Source organism: Amborella trichopoda, chromosome 11 (assembly GCF_054954075.1).
Source record: "Amborella trichopoda isolate Santa Cruz 75 chromosome 11, AtrichopodaSantaCruz75HAP2 v2.0, whole genome shotgun sequence".
NCBI lineage: Eukaryota > Viridiplantae > Streptophyta > Magnoliopsida > Amborellales > Amborellaceae > Amborella > Amborella trichopoda.
Genome location: NC_142346.1, coordinates 30979623 through 31003428, shown reverse-complemented (window position 1 = coordinate 31003428; position 23806 = coordinate 30979623). Strand labels below are relative to the sequence as shown.

Here is a 23806-nt window from a genome sequence, read left to right as displayed (position 1 = left end):
CAAGAATCTAACGGTCCTGATTTCATGGGAAAATTCTTGGCATTAAGGGAGAATTCCAAAATCAATACTCGAATATTATTCTGTCTCGAATGCATGAGGCCTAAGGCTTTTAAAGCTCCAACTGTCGAGCTATACAAATAATGGGCTGACCCACATCCGATTAATATGAAACTTCAGGGAGAGGGTCACAACTCCTTGAACATGGTTTCCTGAGAGTCTCAGTTTAATCCCAAAGGCATCAAGCTTCGGGGTGTTAATTAAGGTATATTTGAACTGATGGTAGATACATACATCGGTTAAGCCAGGTCCAAATATTTCCCAAGCCATATCACCATTGGACTTTAAAGCATATGAGGCCTTAACATGTACATCTTAGGGATTTACCTCAATATATCATCATATAATGAGGCTCTCCTTAAGTCTCGCCTATTAGAGCCCCATTATTTCAATGTATGATGGATCTTTTAGAGAAGCATATCACATCTCGCCCAAAACTCCTCCAATATCCAGTGGAGATGCATTTCTGTGCCAAGGAACATATGCATTCCGGAGCTTCATCTCAAATAGAAACGTCTTCATGATCTCTCATTATAAACCACAAGTTATAACACATGTGCATAACTAATGGTGAATGCCAATTTTCTCTGTACGTGTCAGAGCCATGAGTGATAATGTCAGCCACAATGCTTTCCAACCACCCCCTCCTTTTTAAACATTTTTCCTCCCCTATGTAACACCGTCTTCCCCATTTTCTCAACTTTGGAGCTCAATGTCGCCCCTTGAAGACAGCCAATGGGTGAAGGTGTGGGAAAACCAAAGAAGTTTGTTGAAGGAAATTGAAGACACCGTGAGAGTCAAGGTAGGTGGGTTTAGTTTTTATGCTTCTATGACTGTTGTAAAAATATTGAAATGGATTAGATGATATAAAGGAAAACATGAAGTATGAATGGGTTGACATGAGGTTGGAAACTTTTATGCTTCTAAATGCCATGACTACTTTAGCCATGCATAGATAATTTTGTTATTCATGAAGGCTCATGAAATTGCTCATTATGAGGCTTGCTAACATGAACAAGGTTCCACTCCCAAAGTGTACCGTGGCCAGGAACTATTAAGTGCTCTTTAAAAGCATATTAACTTGAGAATATGAATTTCGAGAACTGTGAATGTGATTGCATCTATATGTTCGATGACCAAATGGCTTCCAAATGGGACCCAATCAGTCTCAAGTGAAAAGCACGTATGTCTACTTCAAGTTTTCTTTTTATGGCGTGATGAGATCTCGTACGTATTAGGAGATATAGCTTAAGATCCAGAGACATGTACGCACAGTCGTTGTAACTTCCAGCGACTGTGACCCTTGTTGGGCAACACTTTTGGCCAAGTAAACGGTGTCGAAAAACCTTGAAATTACTGTCATTGGAAAGGTCTGTGAATTTACTCAAAATTGTATGTTTTGAAGCTTTTGAAATCCCCCACGGATTTTGAATTATGACCCAAAATGCGTGAGTATGTCGCTGCACACTGTTGTAGGGGAGATTTCCAGAAACTAATGCTCACTTTGTACTGAGCTATTGACCCATCAAATGGCATCCAAATTCCTTCAAATCACCGTTTTTGTAAAGAACTGTGCATTAGCTCAAAGTTTCATGTTTGGGACGTTTTGAAACTCCCCCTAAGTCCGGATCCACGCCCTCGCTAAGAGGGGCATGTCAGTGTTACTTGTCACTGCATCCTTGTATGACCATGTGACGCTAGGTTATCTTGCTATATGATAAACGTAAATGCCATATGATAAATTCCATAAGAATACCATAAAGATATGTAACTGATGCCGTGTAAACTGCACTTTGTGAGAAAGAGGGGCCACAAGTGCGATAGTGATGAAATGAATTCATAATGAATGCCAAAGGCTACTGAGAGGGCTTATGTGTAAATGCCCTGTGAAAGCTTATGAAATGCATGTATTTTGCTTAATGCTATGATTTTATGATGAAATATGATTCATCTATATGAAGCATTGATTTATGAAAATGTGATTCATCTATTATGAGGCAGTGAATTGGCTACTACGTGGTGGGACACGCACTGGTAGTAGATATTGTTATGACACTGTAATGAATTGGCCACTACGAGTTGGGACACTCACCAGTAGTGAATATTGTTATGACACTGTAACGAATTGGCCACTACACGGTGGGACACTTACCGGTAGTGGATATTATTATGATACTGTGATTAATGGCCAATGCTTATGTTGATATTGACCATTACACGGTGGGACACTTACTGGTGGTGGATACTGCTATGATATTGCTTGCTATGCCATGGGACACTCATCGATAGTAAGGAAAGGGATGTTGGCATATCCCCTAACCTGTGCAATGATAGGAAAGGGTTAAGGGAGAGGATAGAGTCACACCATAGATTTATGAAATGAAATAATTGATGCCTTGCAAGGTAATGACCTAGCGAACCCCCAATGCGTGTTGAGGATTGTGTGCGTGTGTTGAGGGTATTACGAACTGGATTAACCCACTTTTCATTACCCTCCCTTCTGTACGATGGTAGAGGTCTTAAGCAATGGGATTAGCTTAGCCTGATGAATAGGGCCTCTACTGCGGGAGTAGGTGATTTAGGGAGTGAGTGGATAAGAGTTGATTTTCTGTATAAGGAATGTTTAATAGTACAATGATTGGATGATTAATGATTTCACTGATCGAATGCTTATGATTACACCGATTCAAAGGTAACTGTCGTTTAAATGAAATGTTCATATTCATTGCCTTGACCTAATATGCATTTATGCTAAACTATGACTTTATATTGATGAACTGTATTGTTTTCATACATTGATAGAACCACCACAGATGCATGACACTAGACCTGCTTATTGGGTTGTATAGTATGCTATTATTTCTCATATCCTTGTAGATTGATAGTGACTGGTGCAGGGCTCAAAGTTCGTGTTTGGCAGCTAGAAGACAAAGCTAGTGTTCTTGAAGAACGGGCTTAGACCTTGTTTATGTCTGGGCTATTTTGTCCTGGTTTTGTTTTATTCTTGGTGGATATGTGTAATATTGGGCCTAGATGCCCTGAATTGAATGTAATATTTTGGAAGATTTTATATTATGAATTTTGGTGTGTAGAGTTTTTCCTTTCTCTTCTGCTAGTTAAGCTTGTCGCTTTAGCTCTCTTCCATGGTTTGCTCGATTTCCAAATATAAAGGCGTTGAGTCCACTCTTACCTAAGTGATAAACATTACATTGAATCACAAACCCACGCTCGATCTCCCGTCACTGCATAAGGTACGGTGGTCGGGGGCGGGATCGTGACACTGTTCTCCCATATATCATATGGATAGGCGTGCATAGAGCCTTAGGAGTATATGTATCCTAGAACTTGTTTCAAGATGAGATGGCTTCATTATTTTAAATCAACCTTGAATATGTTTAGCTGATGGGATTTTGGCATTATATCTTTATCAGTCATGAGTTGGGAATTCTTCAGGCATTTCAGGCCTTCTTATAGAATTGATCTTGATCATATCGTATCTTTCATGTCACATAGGGTATTTCATTTTCACCCAGCTTCATATGAGGCTTAATTGACATATCGTTATTGAGTATGCATCAAAATGAATTCAATCTTTGTATGTGACTAAAAACACACCCAACATTTACATGAGTCATTATTTCCCATGTAAATAATACCTTCATCACAAGGTTGGTATTCATAGAATCAATCCCTATATGAGTCATGTGAAAGGATGCACCTGAATCAAATTGCCAATATTGCCAAACTTTTTTTCCATCCACTGCCAAAACTTCTCCATCTTTAAATAACTCAATTCCTTCAACTAAATTTCTTTGAGACTCACTTGAACTAGGTTTGTTATTAGGACTAGATTTAGGGGCTTCCTGGTTTCTTTTTCGTCCCTTATAATATTTCTTTATATGGCCTAAATTTCTACTTCCCAACACTTCACTTTCTTATGCCATCTGGATTTGGATCTTGATTGACCTCTTCATATAGTCTCTCCATCGACCTACCCAGTGTTACAAACACATTCCAAAAGATTCCTTATCGGACTTTTGTCGAAACTTTTCTGTAAAAAATGCTGAAACAACATAATCAAATTCAAGAGATTTTACACTACTGATTTTCACAATCCATCCCATGATTCTTGCATAGAATAAAGTAATATGGTCGCATTATCTTCTTTATCAATTTTCATATCTAGTACTATCAACTTGCTAATCAAAGCATTAAACTCATTGAAATGCTCTTACAAAAAAATCACGCATCTCGAGATTATAACAGTTGTCAACGAATAAAAAATTTATTAGGAAGAGACTTACATTCTTAAGTATATTTAGCCTATCCCATAAAACTTTTGATGCATTTTCTGAGGAAACATTGAATGAAATGAATTCATTTGAAGCCAAAAGAGTTTCTGCATTGGTCAAACTCATGTTTTTCATCAAATTCCTCATCATTTATCTTTGTAAGTTTTTTTCTCAATCATTCAGACCCACTACACAACATCTCCCACTAACATTGCATGCATCTTTAACTTTCAATTTGAGAAATTCAATCAGTCAAATCTTGGGATTTTATATTTGGTCAAACTTAATCTTCAAATATCTATGATTTTCCACAAACCTAATGCCTAGGAAGGAGTTTAAAACCTAAGGCTCTTATGTCAATTTTAAAGGATAATTGATTCTCAAAAATTATGGAAACTTGGCCTCAATCTTTTAGCAGTGAGTATCTAATATAGCTATGAGTGTAAAAAATAATGTATATGTTAGTCTCTAATATGGATGTGCGTAAAAAATTTAGATGTCAAACTTCCTTTAGGTATAACATAAATTTTAAAAAGTCTATAGAGATATTGATATTGAGTCAACATGCCAAAAACAAACAGATGCATAAGAAACCACAGACATGCATGATGACATTGCATGAGTTCTAGAGAATGGGTGTCCATGGGTTGGGTCAGGGTTGAACCCGATTGGGTTAGCACCTAGTAAGACCTGGGCCAGGGTCAAGTCCAGGTCTATCTACATAAAAGAATATAAAATTATTAAAAAAACATATATATTACCTATAATATAATCTGGTCTGTTGATCGACTCGAAACATTTGATTTGGTTTGGAAAGGACCGCCCCAAATCCAACCCTAGTCACGTCGAAGTCAATTGGATTCGTACCAACTAGTTGAGCCCACTAACTGAGTCTAGACCTAGACCTGGGATGAGTCGCCCTACCCCGTGCATTAGGTCCAGTCGGGTCGGCGGGATCGGCTTGCGACGCCTTAGATTTCTAGAGGCAATCCGAGCAAAGTTGGGGACGAAAGGGAAAAGAGAGGGAGAGAAAAGCCGAGAGAGAGAGAGAGAGAGAGAGAGAGAGAGAGAGAGAGAGAGAGGGGGCGGATGTTAAAAAGGAAAAATAAAGCTGGAGGAGTCGAATTGAAAGAGCAACGCAGGCCGGACGAGAACCGTGTGGTTTGATCTAACTTCAAACGAGTTTTAAAAGCGCAGCTCGGGTTCGTATCCTCTCTCTCTTTTTCTCTGTCTCTCTCTTTTGTGGGAGCGGCGCTCCTCCAACATCTACAACGTCAGATCCGCCCCTCGCCATATCCCGCAATGCTCCCCACCTTCCGATCCCGCTCCTTCTTCTCTGACCTCTTCCTCTTCTTCCTGTTCATCACCCCATCCATTGCTTCAGAATCAGATCACAAGGTACCTTCTTGCCCAAAGTTTTTTCCTCTTTTTGCTATTATAATCCTGTTCGTTTCTAGATCTGGTTATTGTTTTGTTCTACTCTCAACAAATTCACTGTAATGATTAGGGTTTTTGGGTGGATTGACTTGGTGTTGGTAGATCCACTTCTTCTTCTGTTTGAGATTTCTTTGCGTTTGTAATGGCTTAACTTGTTAGATTCATGGTAGTTCTCAAAAAAAAAAAAAACTTATTAGATTCATGGGAAATAATTTTTCTTTTTATATATATTTTTTTAGGATTTTATTTGTTAAGCTCTTAAATTGGAAGAAATTGCTTCTATTATTGATTTGTCATTTATTCTTTTTTTTAAAATTATTTTTCTGGCTTTGTTGCACTATCAGTTGTGAGATCTGAACTCTCTGCTTTCATGTAGATGCTTCTGTATATATGGGGTTGTGATATATTATTAAGCGGTAGAAAAAGAAGAGAAAATGGGTTTATGGCTTTGATTTCTCTGGCTATGCCGTTCACTGAGTGGATTGTTCTTCTCTTTAAGACATCACGTTCCTAGATCTGGGATTGATTTTGTTGTCACTGTTAGGAAGTTAAGATTATTTGATGTCTAAAATTTTTTTTGTCACATCTTGGAGTATTTGTGCTTCATTAGTCTGAACCTGAAATGTCCAACTCTTTTATAGGCTTATATTATGTCTATTATTGCTTTCATGGCCATGTTTCCTCTTTTTTTTTTTGAAACGTAATGCTCTTGTTTCCTTTATAAATTTAATGTACATCAGATGTTTTTGCTAGCTTGCCCCATGCATTTTCTCAAAAAATTGATCTTAGTTTGACTAATGGCCAAATTTCACGGCTTTTCTTGATTACTGTTCCCCGGAGTCTTTCAAAGTTTTTTCCTTTCTTCACGTTCTATGGAATTGGATGGATTCTATTTTAAAATTGTAATACAACTTACATTTACTTGAATGTGATTACATTTTGTTGAGTGGAAGTGCTATTGTTGTTTGTTTTCAGTCTTGATTGGGCACTTGCGTGTGCATTCGTGCCGGCACAAGTTTGATGTAGGACCAAGGGGGCTGGGCTCCTACATAGGTCTAAGGCCTGGGATGGCTTATAATTAGGTTAGGATTTGGTTGTTCTAAAGGGCTTATGTTTTGGATGAAGTTTAGTACAGGAGGGTTTTGGATGTATTGGGTTTTCCTAAATTCAGTAGGAGTGGATGATATGACACATAAAAGGGTTAGGAATCAATCTTGGTCTAGGGGAAGTTTTGATGAGGTTAAGGTAAAGTTTAGGGTTTGAGTTAAAGGGTTTGATCGATGTTAAAGTTGCTGGAACATTGATGGTTGAGCAAGATAGTAGGATGAGATGGATTCTTTAATTAAATTTGGTAAAAATCTAGGGTTCAAGCTTAAGTTAGATATCTGTGGAGTTGTGTATATCATATTAGTAACTACTTTCAAGTCATTGCGGAACTTCCGTCCTAGTTCTTGTCGGTTTCTACAACTTCGGCAGCTTTGGGGCCATCTTTGCTTGGATAAATCTTGGGTCTTGCAGGGATGAGTTTTTTTCACAAATGGACTGTGGGTCTTCTCTAGCAGTGGCAAGGGTATTGCTTGTGATTTCCACCAAGAGGATGAGCTCTCAACTATCTCCTCTATATTATTGCCAATATGGTGATTGATGGTGTGGAGGGCAATGTTCATCCAATTTAGGTGTGTGTGAAAGGCATCTTGACCATACTTCCCCTCCGAATTGAAGATTGGAATTTTTCATATCTTTGTCCCCTTCTAGGCGTTTGAACAGGGGAAGGTGGTGACTTCCAAGTATTCTCATATAGCTAATAACCTTGTGAATCTTGATGCTGCTGCAATTTGCTCTTCATAGATGTAGTTGAGGAGACTTCTATGCCTCCTCTCTGTGCCGCAAGCCTTATATTTTTGAGCTGTTATCGCTGATCTAGGCTATGTTTAGGTGGCATCTCTGATCTAGGCCGCGAGCTCCCACCAGGGATCTTCAAGGTATTCCAGGTGTAGCTTTGCAGTGTATCAAAAAGCGTTAGGTGGGTCCTAGGCGGCCTGGGGGGTCCAGGCCACCTAGCTCCTAGGCGGGCGCCTAGAACCTGGTCGGCTGCCCAGTTGAAAAAAAATAAAAATCCCATTGTCCCAATATACCATATTCCAACAATCCAACTTGAAAAAAAAAAAAAAAATAGAAGTCGCGAAGAGAATTTTGATAATCCATATTGTTAAAACAGTAAATTGTAAAACCATACAAGTGATATAAAAGTCATCACCCAACACAACAGGAATATATAGAAATATAGAAAATATACAGGCTAACAAAAGTCAACACAGCAGTCAACAGACTCAAGTCACTCAACACTGGACTATACAGTCTAAAAAAAGTCGACAATCAACAGACTCAACACAACAGTCAACAGACTCAACACTCAGCACCAAGAGGCAAGAGTCTTCAATCATCATCATCAACATCATCAGAAGGAATATCAATAGCACAAGCCTCATCATATGCATAAAAGTCGAGGCCATCATCATTAGAGTCATCTCCCTCTTCAATATAACGTTCTTCTTCCTCTGTTCCTTCTGAATTTGCCTCTTCCTCTTCTTCTTCTACCGTCCTCTTACTAGTATGTGTAGTCTGTGTAGATGAGGCCCTAAGAGTCTTAGCTGCTGTATCCTTCTTTTTGTGCTTCTCTAAACTCAAATATTGTATAATTTCCTCCTTGGTTCAAGAACATTTTTACAAGGGGCAACATCCTCCGTAATACCGACAAGGTGTTTTTTAAACCTGTGAATGCCCCCATTAGTATCGTTTCTACAATAATTACATTTAATATGATTCTTATCACTTGGATTCGCGATATAACCATACTTCAAACCCAGATTACCACTCCGACCACTAGAAGTTGGAGAAGATACAGCTTCAGGAACATTTTTACAAGGGGTAACATCCTCCTTAATACCGGCAAGATGTTTCTTAAACCGGTTTATGCCTCATTTTGTATTTTTTCACAAAAATAGCATCTAACGCAATTTTTGTCGTTTGGATTCGGGTTGTATTCATATTTCCAACCCGGATCTCCACTCCGATTAACTCCTGAAGAAGACATCTCAAAATAAAGCAAGCAATCTAAAAAATGCACTTACTTTGGTGGCTTGAACTCCAAAACTTTGATAAACGCTTTGATGATTCGATGATCAATCCAATGAAATGTAGTTTTTTGGACTTTTTTTAGTCTAAAGGGGCTTCTTGTGGGTTTAGGGTTTAAATGAACCTAAAAACCATCATTCTTAACCTTTAAATCTTTCAAAATAACAAAACGAAAAAAAAAAAAAAAATCATTTTTTCCGCCTTTGGGTGGGGTGCAGGCCTTAGGCAGCTGCCTAAGGCTGTGCGCTAGGCGGCCGCTCAGGGCTAGGCGCAAGGCGGCCGCCCAGGCGGGTTCGTACCGCCTAGGCGGGGACGGACCGCCCAGTTTTACCTCCTAGGCCTGGGCGAAGTCCCCAGGCCTTCTGGATCGCCTAAGGTGCTGGGCGGTCTGTTTTTTAAATCAATGTAGCTTTGCCATTTTTGCAACGGAAACAAGTATTTCTCAGTTGTATGAGGCAAGATGAAGAATCTTTCTATCTTTGCTATTCAAGACTTTGTCTTGCTCTCGCCTTATCATCCCAGACTACCTATCCAGGAAATATGGCTCTGCTATAGTTATCTTGGCGACATTCAAGTGTCTATGGCGAATCTGCCCAAGCTATCACTGCTAACCCTTCCTCTTGGTGGCTCAATGGCTTTAGTTGACGAGTGCTCAAATGTCCAACCCTGTGCGATATGCACTTCTATTGGTTTTATTTTTTGTGGCACTATTGTTGCCCTCGATGTCCTCTTCCAGTTAGATACCGTCAAATATGATGATATCTCTCATAACCAGCACATACAGGTGTTAATGGCCTTATAGCAGACCTTCCAAGTTACTATGCTGTTCACAGAGCCTTTGAGCATGTTGAAGCCCTGTGTTTCAGTCTGCGTTTTGAGGACTTGATTTAAATGTTGGTTGGTGAGGGAGGTCGTGAAGTTCGGGGCCATGACGAATCATATTTATTCTAGCTATGGATGCTTTCATGGTCTTTTTGGCAGTGTCACAGTGTATGTTGCGGCTGTTTAAAACACATAAAAAGATGTAAGTGGCGTGGTTCTCACAAGTCAGTATTGTAATTATGACTTCTAGCTTCCCAATGTGGATGAAGTGCATCCCCTTGGCCTTGAACTGTCGAAGCTTTGGAGGCCTCAAAAGGGAGAAAGAGAAGGATTGCTGGGAGTTTGAGGGGCTGCAGAAAATCTACCGTCAATGTCAACATTGTCCAAAAAGCGGAGTTCAAAACTTACAACAAGCCTTGGGCTTGTACATGTCTTTCGCTCTGAGTTTGTCAGAGAATTGTTCCTCATGGCCATTAAATGGCTGCTGTTTAGAGGGACTTCTGGCCAAAGCACCCTGTCCTAAGGTGTTTGACTCGTCACCTCTTCTGGATCCTAACGTAACCGTTATTTTTAACAGGTTTGCTGCAGTTAAATCTGCCCAATACCCAAATTTTAGATCAAAATGGTATGTAGGAAAAAAAGCGATAAAATCCAAAAGGTGTTATGCGCTCCTCTCCATTTGATCAAGATCAAAAATTGAGAGGCATAACTGAAAATGCTGTCATGGTTAGATGGCCTCCCTTTGGTAGGTTTATAATGTTTCAATGAATGTTTGTGTGCATTGTGATGTCATTTATAAGGCTGCAGCCCTAGCCAAGAAAGGAATCGTGACTTCCCAGTGGCCTGGGTTTCCTTATGTATCCTCTTTGCCCATTTTATCTGTTCTTTCCTCTCTTCCAAAGCATTTTTCTCTTACAAAATGGGCTGAGATTACTGGATTTTCATTCTCCACTGCTGGAAAGAAAAAATTCCGGCCAAGAAATGGCAAAATCTCTCTCTCAAAAAGGTTGAGCCTCCAACCAGGGCTGCTCTTTTGCCTCTTCACTGTATAGAGAAGCTCCTCGAAGGCAGCCTTCTTGTTCTTGCAAGCTAGTATTTGCTTCAATTGTTTCTCCATGCTGTAACCTTAATGTGCACAACCTATGTTCAACCATGAAGCCCATTGCTGTTCTCTTTGAGATCAAATCCCCTTTCATCTCTCTCTCTCTCTATCTCTCACTTTCTCTCTCTCTCTATCAAAATGCAACTTCTATGAATCTCTCTTGTAAAGTGTTCATCCATAATCATCCTCTCCTTATACTCTCCTTCCCCCTCCTAAACCTCCATTTCTTAAAATATTCACTCTGTAGTTCTCCCCCATACATCATCATCATCATCATCATCATAGCTTTTTCCCAATTAATTGGCATCGGCTACACAAATCCTGATTCGTCATTCTGCTCTGTTTAAGGCCATACCCTCAGTGAGGCCATAAGTCCCCATATCTTTTTGGACTGCTTCCAACCACGTCCTTTTGGGCTTACCCCTTGCCCTTGTCAATCCTTTCATTTGAACTAACTTGCACCCCCTAACAGGTGTTGTACTAGGTCGACGTCCCACATGGTCAGGTCACCTAAGTCTACTCTCTCTCTCTTCTTATCGCCTATTGGTGCCACACCTAAACTTTTCTGAATGGATTCACTTTCTCTTTCTACAAACCCCCAAAACTGACACCCACATAATCTCATTGCAAAACAAGGCCGTCCCCAATAGCAGACACCCCAAAACTCCAAACTTACATTCTCACTCTACAAAAAGTGCAAAAAATCCCACAAACGTCAGCAAACAAGCCACCACCTCTTCAGATATAAAGCTTAGAGAGAGACAGAGAGAAGTAGAGAGAAGTGAAAGAGAGGGAAGTTGCAGAGAAAGTGGGATTAAAGAGAGTTAGAAACTGGACGGATATATATATATATATATTGAGAGAGAGAGAGAGAGAGAAATAGGAAAAGTAGAGGGGTAACTGGTGCTTCCCACACCCCTGTTTCCCTTGTTGAATTTGGCGAGAAATTTGCACTGTCCAAATTAATGGACATTGGATAGTGTGGACGACTGCATCCCAACTTATTGTAGTAGGGTTCCAGTATGAAGAAAACATTTCCCATATATCATGCAATGTTTCATAGTAACATAATGATTAATGAATCCAGTCCTTCAAAAGAACATATTTATGGTATTTGAATGACTTCTATATTTGTACAGACATTCGCTTCATCCAAAATATCGATATTAGAATGAAATAAAAGTTGAATTTGCACCCTAGAGAAGGTCCATATGAGTTCCACTCCAACAATGAGTGCAGGCCATGCATTTGGTGGATGACATTCAATTTTTTTCTCTTTTTAAAATTGTTCATATAATGATCATATAGCCATCTCTCTCTCTCTCTCTCTCTCTCTCTCGCTCGCTCTCTCTCTCTTTCACACCACGGGTATAATCAAAGTGCTTGAAAAGTAGTCTGTGTGGTTAACTGGGGCATGACTTTTATTTATAAGTTCCTTACTTATAATAGTTTAAGTTGATTAGGCAGATATAATTTTATATGAGATGCTCAAATCTAGAAAATCAAAGATCGTGCTTTATTGCTTCAACATTTTCTCATTGATAGATAATTTATTGAATTTTTACTAATGGTTACCACGATGTGTAATGTACAGTATCAAGAAGATGAGCCTGTTATGCTCTGGGTGAACAAGGTGGGACCTTATAACAATCCTCAGGAGACATATAATTATTACAGCCTTCCATTTTGCCAACCAGCTGGTAATCCTGCTCATAAGTGGGGAGGTCTTGGTGAGGTTCTTGGTGGAAATGAGCTCATTGACAGTCAAATAGAAATAAAGTTTAAAAGTATGTGCACCTTCTTATCTGTTTTGCTGCCATTTCCATCACTCTATTTTCATGCTTTCTTACCTGTCATTGAGGGGTGCATATCTGTGTGTGTGTGCATATGTGTGTGTGTGTACACATGTATATCTGTTTGCATCACTTACTTCCACTTGGATTAATACTGCGTTAATGTTTTGATAGGAAATGTTGACAAGCGCTCCATTTGTGAGCTTGAGCTGGATGATGCGAAGGCAAAGCTGTTCAAGGATGCAATTGAGAACGCTTACTGGTTTGAATTCTTTATGGGTATGTCAGCTAGTTTACTGTTACTTTTTGTGATGTTGATAACTTATGTACTGCTGAATAAATGTGTGGTTACATAGAGCTTGAATATTTTTCTTGTCTGATGTTGGGTATGTTTACATCCCTTTTATTAGCTCATGGTTTTACAATTTGTCTCCTTAAATTATTGCTCAATGTTCCACTGCTGGACATGTTCGTTATGCCAGTAATGGTTTTAGGAGTTGTTCCAGAGTTTTATTTTCTTATTTTGAATCTTCGTTCTTATCATATTTCTTTCTGACATTAATTCTTGGCTTTGTTGTTGGCATTTGCTGATTCCACTGGCTAGATGATTTACTTCTCCGGGGTATGAACTCAATACTTCACATTTATATTCTGATCCTTCGTTTAGGTCGTTTTATCCCATGCTCTGATCCTCAGTGCCAATGTATGATGTTGATGTTTAGGCTATGTTGGTGATATTCGTTCTGACAAAGTCAATGACAATAAGCATGTTCTTTTCACACATAAAAATATTGTTGTCGAATACAATGGAGATCAGGTTTGTCAATTCTCGTGATGTTTCGTCTGCCTTTTTCCGTAATTTTTTCCGTGACCTCCAGTCCTTGTCCTTGTTGATTATTTGTGTTCGCAGATTATTCATGTAAATCTTACCCAAGAAAATCCTAAAACTCTTGAGGCTGGGAAGTCATTGGACCTTACTTATTCTGTCAAATGGATTTCTACAAATGTAACATTTGCACGGAGGTTTGATGTTTACTTGGACTACCCTTTCTTTGAGCACCAGGTGAGGAAGCTCTCCCTTATATGTGCCTTTGTGGTGCATTTGTTTTCTTGAGTTGTATGGAATTCATGCCTGAACTTAAATTTTCTTGCCTGATACTTTCCATGAGCACCTTCTTGTTGTTCCCCCTTTCTTTCTTCCCTATTTACACCTTTAGAATGAAGACATCCATCTTCTCTTGATACTAATGATATGTAACCCCCAGCATTCCCCCCCTCTCACATAACCACAAAAAGAAAATTGTTAAAAGGAAAAAGAAGAAAAGAAAATTTGGCCTGTTGCATAGGTTTCCAGGTGGCCACCCAGCTCATGACTGCGTAGGTTGTCGTATCCGATTTTTTGAACAGTACATATAAATGCCATAGTTAGGCGTGTGTGTAGATGGGATACGAATTGTGGATAGCTAAGATTTTTATATTCTGGTTTACATAATTCGATGCAAGCAGTGGTTTAAAAGTTGGCGAGTCGACCCAAAATCGCTCAAGCGATACGCTACAGTGAATGGGTACGTAACCCTTGCATGCCACGCATTGCACACTGGCACTACTGTACCCTGGTATGTACCCTTGCACTGTACCCTGGTATGTACCCTTGCACGCCACGCGTTGCATACTGACAACGACCCATACAGCCTTGCATGCAAGGCGTCACCTCCCTCTACTAGCATTGAGAGAGGCAACAACAGCCTCCCACGTTCTCATTAATTTGTTACTCAATCTTGCAAAATTGTGGCTTTTATATCATCATTTTGCACTCCCATTTTTAGATGTGGGACAATTCTTGGATCCCAAACCTATTCACAAAATTAATACGCTACTTATTAAACGCTGTGGCACTCCCATTTTTTACACGCTACTTATTAAACGCAAGCACCCCTAAACAATACACTGCGACTCTCCCATTTCTAAATGTATTAATACACTACTTATTAAACGCTACTCCCATTTCTAAATGTATTAATACACTACTTAATTAAACGCTGCGGCACTCCCATTTCTAAATGTATTAATACGCTACTTAATTAAACGCTACTTATTAAATATTGCGGCACTCCCATTTCTAAATGTATTAATATGCTACTCATTAAACGCAAGAAAATGAATTAATGAGAGTTTAAGGTTATTAATGAGTGTGCCAATTAATTTATAAATATTAGCATATCATGTTTCCAAATTAGCGTGTCATATTCAATGAGCCTCATCTACATAATTCTCTAATTAAATGACTTAATTAGAGTGCCAAATTATTATTAAAATGGTTTTTTGGTATATTTTATTTCCATATTGATTTTTATTTTTATTTTTTTGTAACTATTGTGCATGTTGTCGATAGACATTTTTTTTATTTTTTGAATTTTCATTTTTTTGGATAAAGTGTTTTTGAATCTTTTAATATCATAACATTAGAATTTATTGGGGGTTTTATTTTTATTTTTAAGCATATGATATGGAAACATTTTTTGATACATTTTTATTCATGTTTACTATAATGTTACAAATAATAATAATGGTTAACAGTAGTTCATACAGGAAAAAAAATCTCAATATTAGCATATTGATGCAAAAAAAATGAAAGTTCTTAATGGAGTACCCCCATTTTTTATTGGATTCCTAAAAAACAACATTTATAGTAAATTTTAATAATTATTTTAGATTTTTTTAAGGCTTAATCCAACCGATTCGACCGATTCCCGATCCAGATTGCCGATTCCCCGATCCGGATGGGTTTTTGGGGTGCCCAATCAGGGGCACCAACCCGTTTTTTAAACCACTGGATGCAGGGCATGTTTGGTGCAGGGATGGTACCTACAACATGTGCACACCACTTTTATGGTACTGACTGCTTTGGGCGTAAGTGCAGAACTATGCAAAAGGTGTTCTTCCCTTATGTCAACTAGAGCAATTTGGTGTAGCGAGTTATAAGCCACACCCAAACATGCCCTGGGATTCCCATATGTTAGTGGCATGTAAGGATGCAATTCATGACTTGACATGCATGAAAGAAAATAGCATAAAAAAGGTGCAGAGAAAAATAATCAACGTATTATGTTTCTTATCTTCTGCAGATCCATTGGTTCTCCATTTTCAATTCCTTTATGATGGTTATTTTCCTCACTGGGTTGGTGTCAATGATATTGATGCGAACTCTCAGAAATGACTATGCCAAATATGCTAGAGAAGATGACGATCTGGAGACTCTGGTGCGCACTCAATTTAATGGGTTTCATTTCAGTTTGTTCCGTTCCTATCTTGGAGGGTTCAACAATTTCATGAATCTTATCATGAAGATGTTTGGTGCTAATGTATACCTTTATTAAACTTTGTTTCTGTGGTTATCAGGAAAGAGATGTAAGTGAGGAGTCGGGCTGGAAACTTGTACACGGTGATGTTTTCCGTCCCCCACGCAACTTGGTTATACTATCAGCAGTTGTTGGGACAGGTGCACAGCTAGCAATGCTTGTTCTTCTGGTGATCTTGCTGGCCATAGTTGGAATGCTGTACATAGGGTATGTGGACTACATTATATATGTTGAACTATACTTGGTTCATAAATTGTGACTAGAATTCCATTATGTAATTGCTTGTTAGAATTTGATTTATTACATTATGCAATTGCTTGTTAGAATTTGATTTACCAGTTATGACTCTTATGCATTCTATATGTCAGTTTCCAATCGTTGGATGATTGTGGCTTCCTTAATAGCTAATATGATGTCATTCTCTTGTGGACTGTTAAATAATGGTTGAAGTTTGGAAGTTTTGTTAGTTTTTTATTTATTCAAAAAAGCTCTAAGTGAGAAGCTATCTTGTTCCAATCACCGAAATTGGTAATATTTCACATAATCTTTCATATAGATCACGCATTAAGTGAATGGTAACCATCTCACATTATTTGTACCTACCAACTGATCCTTCTGTCTTAGTACAATACAAAAAAAAGTTTGTCATCTATCAGACCTCATAAAGTCAAGTACTCAAGTAAGGATTTGTACAACTGCTGTGCTCTCATTTACTATTATCATTTCCTTAGGATGCCAAGGATGTTCCAAAAGAAATTGTGCCTCATTACTAAGACAAGACGGAAAGAAGGAAAGAAATGTGCCTTAAGCTAGTGTATATTTTCAGAGTGTGCATACAGAATTTATGTTCTCCATTAAAGTCATCCCGTAGGCAGCCAGAGTGTACAAAGCTTAGAAGATTGGGTTCGAGTCATATGTTTGTCCTTAAAGACTATGCTTCTGTTGTGTTCTTCATTTGTCCTTTTCTTTTGAAATTTTTGTTGCTTTTGGCATTCCCATATAAAAGGTTGTAGGCTGGGCTGCTTGCCTTTGATGTTTGCCATAACATCACGACAGACCTCCCATCATGGATTTGGAAGTTCTCTTTTCCATTTTTGTTTTTGGGTAAATTAGTGGGGATGACAAGCCCTTACCCATTTTTGTTTTTTTATTAATAGTCACAAGAAAAGGTTACAACGAGGCATATTACATGTACAATCAATGAACAACCCTATCTAGGGGGATGTTGGCAAACTCACACAAAATGAGATGAGTGACAAAATCTGGAGGACATGCCTGCCAAATCGTGGCTTGAGCCATAGATGCTGCCTACTTGGCCAGGTAGTCGGCAGTCATGTTCGCCTCCCAAAAAAGACTGTGATAACCACTGGTGATCAGCGAGGGAGGAAAGCTTTGCCATGTAGATGGTCAAAAGGATGCGACGCCTCCTTGGGGGTGAGTTAGGATGGTTGAGTGAGTCAACTATCTATGATAAGTGGGCGGCAATTCATTTCTTGTGCTCAGTGGCATTGTTGGTGGAACCAAGAGGGACAACAAAGGCCACTACAAAGCCTCCTGTGTCGTTCCTAATGACCTCCCCAAACACCCCGCGGTACCCAGGTTATGAAAGGATGACCCACCGATGTTGAGCTTGAAAGACCCCGTGGGAGGGAGAGACCACACAAGAAGGGGGGGGGGGGGGGGCGGCGCAGAATGTCACTTGAGCTTAAGGTTTGTGGTGATATGTTGCTCTGAGGGGTGAAAAGCCCAACCCTTCCCTTCTGCTAGCTTGCTGACAAAGTGGATGATGCACTGTAGGAGATGCTTCCAAGAAGTCCTCCCGCCATGGATACGCTCATTACGCTCGGCCCACAGGTACTAGACAGTGGTGGAGGAGAACCAGACATTCTTCATGCCATTGGATTTGAACTGGAATTTCAGCCATTTTACCATCATCATGATAACAAATTGCTCGAGTGGTATGCATTTTCCAAATCTCCAAAGTATGGATATCCAGAGTACCTGCAAAAACACGCATGACATTATGATATGGTTAGTGGAATCCTCTTCTTGGAGGCAAAATGGGCATATGGTGACCAAGGAAAGGCCCATAGACTAGAGCAGGCTCATGCTAGGCAGTTGAGAGTGCAGGGCAACCGAGTAAACCACTTCCCTCTATGGTGGGATGGGGTTGTCCTTAGGGATCTGAATGCTGGTTGTATTGGCGCATTCACTGAGAGCTTGTCATTAGCTGAACGTATCTAGGCAGCTGATCTTGAGAGGGACGAATAGGGAGCACATGTGAATAATTCTCCTCCCAGGCGTGAATGAGTGGGCCGAAGGTAGGTGTCGGGAGAGTCCATCTTTGTGGTGTACCCTCCATGTAGTCTGAGACCTTGAACCTTACCTGGTTGCCAAGTGCCTTGTGAACATTGGCGCCATGCATCTCCCATAAGGAGGAATTTGATAGCCACAAGTCAGCCCATAAATCAATCAGCTCGCCACCAACACATATCCATCTTACATTAACTTACAATCTATTCAAACCTAAGGCTACACCCCTCCAAGCATGTGAGCAACTCTTATCGTGCACCGACCGGACCGTTGTGGTGGAAGTATTTGTGCTTGAAGAACTGGGACAAGAGAGAGGAGGGTTTGGAGATGATTCTCCAAGCAAGCTTCATCATGCCTGCCATATTGAAGTCATGAAGTTTACAAATCCCGAGGCCCTCCTTCATTAGGTTTTCGACATATGGTATCCTAGCTCACCAAGTGCAAGCCCCTATTCTCTGAAGTCCTTGTCCACATGAAGTTAAGCTGGAGTCTTTCAATCATATTGCAAGGCTAGGGTGGTAGAAGGAGAGCAACCATTAAATGGAAAAGGCACCAAGTACTGATCGTAAGAGTTGAAGTTGCCCTGCGACGAAAAGATAATGCTTGCCAAGAGCCAATCCGACCGATGGTCTTCCCAAAAAAGACTGTGGCAGAGTAGATGCCTCAGACGCCCATGAAGGAGAGAAGTCCAAGATATCTGGCAGGAAGGTCCCCTAACTTGAACTGAAGTGTATCAAGCACTTGAGCTCTCAGACTTGTATTGACCTTGAAGAGCATAACATTGCCCTTGTTGCAATTAAGTTTTTGACCTATCACCCTGTAGAAGTCGTCAATGATGTTGCTGTGCTTGATGGACGTTGCCGTTGGGACCAAAGCCTCGCAAAAGATAACGGTTTCATCTGCATAGAGGAGATGATTGGCCCCATAATTGCACCCGGATGGAAAAGCTGGAGGGACGGATTTAACCGCATTAGTGGCATCAATCATTCTGCTAAGATAATGTACAATAAAAAGGAATAGGTATGGGTATAATGGGTCTCCCTGTCTGGGGCCCCTCTTACCTTTAAAATAGCCCATGGGGGATCCATTATGTAGTATAGAAAAAGAAGGGTTGGTGGTGCAATGCCCCTCTTACCTTTAAAATAGCCCATGGGGGATTCATTATGTAGTATAGAAAAAGAAGGGTTGGTGGTGCTGAACCCAAACAATAAAACTGTCTAGAAACCCCATAAAATGTAGTCTGTCAGATATGAACCACCATGAGACCCTATCATATAATTGCTGAGGTCCAACACAAGACACATCCTGGGTCTGGTTGAATGCTAATGGCGCAAGGAGATTTGGAAGTTCCCTTTCAAAAACGTGAACATCATTTCCATGGAAATGTATTTGCAATAAATATCTTCATATACTTTTCATTGGGCCTCATGAGTTTCTTTGCTTTTATCATGGTGAATATTTTCTTACTCCCCTGAACATCATTTCCATGGAAATGTATTTGCAATAAATATCTTCATATACTTTTCATTGGGCCTCATGAGTTTCTTTGCTTTTATCATGGTGAATATTTTCTTACTCATGTTTTTCGGTTGGGATTTTTATTGGTTTAAATGGGTTCAATGCTCCAATATATCATTTGGACAAGATATTTACTTGTTTGCTTCCTGGTGTTTCTTAATTTCTGCCTTTAATGGGTTATTGTGAGATATTGTGGATAGTCCATCTTGTCCTCTCTTTGAGTTTCATGGATTCAAAATTGTTTGACAGTTGTTTTTGTTGTGCCAATGAATTTACTTGTGGGTCTGTGCAAGCCTTTGTGTATGTATCAGTCCCTGTGTGTATATGATCTTGTTTGTGGGTATCTGATCTTATCATTTGTACTCATTTGTGTTATTCCTTTTCCGTTTTTTCTGGTTTGATATTTTTGTGGAAGTCCTATTTTTTGCCCCCTCCTTTTTTAAGTTATCAACCTTTGGGTTCAAAGTGTTCTTACTTTGTGATTCAGACGCGGAGCAATTGTGACAACTTTTATTGTATGTTACGCCCTCACTTCATTCATTTCGGGCCATGTAAGTGGAGGACTCTATTCACGCAATGGAGGTACGCATTTATTCACGGAATATGAAGATACCACGTCTGAACATTTTGTTTTGTTGGTTAACAACTGCATATACTAAGAATGGAAATTCATTTAAATAAAGTCGATGATCCTTACTGCCTCACTTTTCCCATTTATGTGCTTTGGCATCGGCTTCATACTAAACACAATTGCTATATTTTATGGATCTTTGGCTGCTATCCCCTTTGGAACAATGGTTGTTGTATTCATAATCTGGGCCTTTATTTCATTCCCTCTCGCACTTCTTGGCACGGTGGTTGGAAGGAACTGGAGTGGAGCTCCTAACAACCCTTGTCGGGTCAAGACCATTCCTCGCCCCATTCCGGAGAAGAAGTGGTATCTCACCCCATCTGTTGTGTCACTGATGGGTGGCCTCCTTCCTTTTGGCAGCATATTCATCGAGATGTATTTTGTGTTTACATCATTCTGGAACTATAAGGTAGGCAAACAGTCCATGGAAAATGTACTACATGCTATTTAAGTCAGCAGTGATGGAAAGGGAGTGGGGCCCAGTGAAGAAGGCAGTAATTGAGTGGTTGCTCCCGCTCTCATCCCTTCGTTTATTATTTCAATGGATGGTTAACCAAATGGATGATGTTTGTTTCATTTTCTGTTGATTTATGTAGTGCTTTCCCGTACTTTGAAAGTGTTAGTCATTGGGTTGTTGCTTATATTGTAGTCTCACCTACTCACCTGGTTTTGTTTGTTGCCTACCTTCCTTGGCAGGTTTACTATGTCTATGGTTTTATGCTTCTCGTCTTCCTAATTCTCATAATCGTCACGGTGTGTGTGACAATTGTGGGAACATACTTCTTGCTGAATGCCGAGAACTACCACTGGCAATGGACCTCATTTTTCTCTGCTGCATCAACAGCTGTCTATGTATACCTGTACTCCATTTACTACTACTATGTGAAGACCAAGATGTCGGGGTTCTTTCAGACCGGTTTCTATTTTGGCTACACTCTGATGTTTTGCCTTGGTTTAGGCATTCTATGTGGTGAGTTTTAGCAGTTTGATTGGTACTCTTTTCCGAATTTTTTTTCTTCTAATGGGTAATTCTTGTCTATCTAATATATTGGGAAGTGTGACATTTTCCTCTCTTGAAATTATGCAGGTGCTGTTGGTTATTTGGGCTCAACTCTTTTTGTTAGGAGGATTTATAGGAACATCAAATGTGACTAAGCCAAGGGGTTGTGGACGTTCCTCAACTATGTGTTGATGGGGTTCGTGGGGTGGCTGTTATGAGTTAACATATGGTTGCAGACAGAATCGATGGTGTACCAGGGATCACAGTGGATAGGATTCTGTCCCTGGCCTCAGTCTGGTGAATGGGGGCTTCAGGGGCTTGCAATTTTTGGCCTGTAAGCGAATGCCATTTACTTATTGCTTTGCCAGTCTTATATGGAGAAAATGGACTCTCCCCTGTTTCTTTAGGATAGTAATGGATTGTGCGGGATTTTTTTCTTGATCCCTTGACAAATGGCAGTAACGTATTATGATTCTCTCTTAAAAACTTACCACTACTTGTTTTATTTTTTTATTTTTTTTTTCTTTCGGTAATTTATTGGGGAAGACCGGTTCCTACCTATTTTTTCAATTAGTTTTAAGAGTCATCTTGAAGGTGTTAGTGGGGTGGTGTCAGTCGGAATGGAAACTACAACGTGCTGACTTGAGTGTGGGTTTACTAGATCCCAGCCCCTTTTCCATAACCGGATCATTTTGATGTTCTTTTGCTGTTAAAGGTCGCTTAATTGTGGAGGTAGTTAAAATTTCGGATTCTGTAACACAACATCCATATCGGCTCTGAAACTGGACCGGGGCAGTCAAATGAATGCTTTGAAATTTGCCCCAGCTTTGAAGTTTTATTTATGTTTGGGTGGAATTTTGTGTTTTTTAGGAGCTTCCTGAGCTTGCTGTGGTAATTAGAATGTGCCCATCGGCGAGCACGATTGTGAATCACGAAATAAAGTCGTGAGCAAATCTTTGTTCATGTTTCAGATTATGAACGTTTAGTATGAGAAATATGGGATGTTGGTGGTGAAACTTGAGAATAAATAATGTTCAAAAGAGCGGAGGCGGCTGCTTGGGCAAGTGCCTAGGTGTTCTTGTGGGGCGGGGCGAGGGGAATACAGGATGTTGGCGGTGAAACTTAAAAATAAATGTTAAAAAAAAAAGGAGGCGGGTGTTCAGGTGTTTGAATTTTAATTTTTTTTTTACAAATTTAAATCACTTGGAGTATGTTTACAAAAAATAGTTGAATTTTTGAAAAATATTAATAAAATATTTTACATGAAATAAATTGATCAAAATACTTTTGAAAAGTTTTGAGGGTATTTTGATCATTTTATTTTTTATGAATAATGTTTTTATATAGTTTTATTATGTGCGTCTTGATGAAAAGAACATATGTTTAAAAGTATACAAACAAAGAGGTAATGAAGCAACAAATGATTAACCGACTCCCCATCTTGCTTGTAAAGGAAACAAATATTCAACATAATTTTACCTCTCTTGAGCAAGTTGTCAATAGTTAAAATTTTATTTTGCGTTGCCAACCATACAAAGATTTGTACTTCGTGGGGAATCGACCATTTTTAAATTTGGGCAATAAAAAGAGATGACCATTTCCACCAGTGATGGAATAATATTACAATTTAACTGAAAATAAGCCATCATTTTCGATTTACCAAACAAGAATATCCTATGCATCTTGTGCAACATATACCTTCTCTAACAGTTCCATCGTAGCACACCATTGTGCTTGTACCACGTCACTTAGCCTCCTGTAAATGAGAGAAATACTCCAAGTAATTATATCTCCTCTTCTCTCAATTACCTCACAAGCCAATATATTTTGGTTTGAAGCCAACCGGAATGTTTTAGGGAAAGCTAGCTTCAATGTGTAATCCCTTAACCATTTATGATGCTAAAATAAAGTATGCCTACCACTACCAATGTTCCATCTGAAGTAGCCCAATATCATAGGCCTGCAGTTATAAATAGCTCTCCAAATATATGAAATATCTTTGCCTCTACCACCACCATTCCAGACATCATAACTTTTCATCCCATACTTAGCAATTAGGACTTGGCACCACAAATGATCCCTCAAATAGATACTTCTTCCCCACCACTTACACAAGAATGCAAAATTAAAATATCTCAAACACCGGATACCCAAACCTCCTTCCCGCTTAGGTGTACACACTCTATCCCATCTAAGCAGGTGGTATTTCTTATTATCACTATGCGAAACCCACAAGAAGTCCCTCATCAATTTCTCGATCCTTTTAGCAATCAAGGTTGGCATCTGAATCATCGGCATCTGATAAACAGGAAGATTGGCTAAACATGATCTTAAAAATGTGACCTTA

The 23806-nt window shown here is 39.4% G+C and overlaps 2 protein-coding genes and 1 long non-coding RNA gene across 3 annotated transcripts in view; all 3 read left to right on the top strand.

Annotated features, from left to right (window-relative positions):
• Window positions 1-3162, top strand: part of LOC148779844 (uncharacterized) — a 40237-nt gene extending 37075 nt beyond the window's left edge. The window contains exon 2 of the long non-coding RNA XR_016044299.1: window positions 2955-3162. This is a non-coding gene — a long non-coding RNA (uncharacterized LOC148779844). The remainder of the gene's footprint in view (window positions 1-2954) is intronic.
• Window positions 3163-5471: 2309 nt separating this feature from the next.
• On the top strand, window positions 5472-20542 carry TMN1 (transmembrane nine 1). The gene is made up of 9 exons (XM_088851740.1): window positions 5472-5747; window positions 12440-12632; window positions 12813-12917; window positions 13243-13260; window positions 13361-13455; window positions 13549-13701; window positions 15764-15898; window positions 16038-16204; window positions 20316-20542. Exons 1-9 carry the CDS (start codon window positions 5652-5654, stop codon window positions 20485-20487), a joined length of 1134 nt encoding a protein of 377 aa, XP_088707866.1. The 5' UTR covers window positions 5472-5651; the 3' UTR covers window positions 20488-20542.
• Window positions 5472-21945, top strand: LOC148779843 (transmembrane 9 superfamily member 1). Its single transcript, XM_088851741.1, has 12 exons — window positions 5472-5747; window positions 12440-12632; window positions 12813-12917; window positions 13243-13260; window positions 13361-13455; window positions 13549-13701; window positions 15764-15898; window positions 16038-16204; window positions 20316-20413; window positions 20486-20868; window positions 21156-21429; window positions 21547-21945. The coding sequence occupies exons 10-12, from the start codon at window positions 20515-20517 to the stop codon at window positions 21612-21614; spliced, it is 696 nt and encodes a 231-aa protein (XP_088707867.1). The 5' UTR covers window positions 5472-5747; window positions 12440-12632; window positions 12813-12917; window positions 13243-13260; window positions 13361-13455; window positions 13549-13701; window positions 15764-15898; window positions 16038-16204; window positions 20316-20413; window positions 20486-20514; the 3' UTR covers window positions 21615-21945.
• Window positions 21946-23806: the final 1861 nt, after the last annotated feature.

What these genes read in the sequence shown, in the direction of transcription:
- TMN1 (XM_088851740.1), top strand. Translation starts at nt 5,652, where the DNA reads ATGCTCCCCACCTTCCGATCCCGCTCCTTCTTCTCTGACCTCTTCCTC. An exon ending in ACCCTTTCTTTGAGCACCAG is followed by an intron (nt 13,702 to 15,763) that starts GTGAGGAAGCTC and finishes TATCTTCTGCAG; the next exon opens with ATCCATTGGTTCTCCATTTT. An exon ending in GTTGGAATGCTGTACATAGG is followed by an intron (nt 16,205 to 20,315) that starts GTATGTGGACTA and finishes TTTGTGATTCAG; the next exon opens with ACGCGGAGCAATTGTGACAA.
- LOC148779843 (XM_088851741.1), top strand. Translation starts at nt 20,515, where the DNA reads ATGATCCTTACTGCCTCACTTTTCCCATTTATGTGCTTTGGCATCGGC. An exon ending in CATCATTCTGGAACTATAAG is followed by an intron (nt 20,869 to 21,155) that starts GTAGGCAAACAG and finishes CTTCCTTGGCAG; the next exon opens with GTTTACTATGTCTATGGTTT. An exon ending in TGGTTTAGGCATTCTATGTG is followed by an intron (nt 21,430 to 21,546) that starts GTGAGTTTTAGC and finishes GAAATTATGCAG; the next exon opens with GTGCTGTTGGTTATTTGGGC.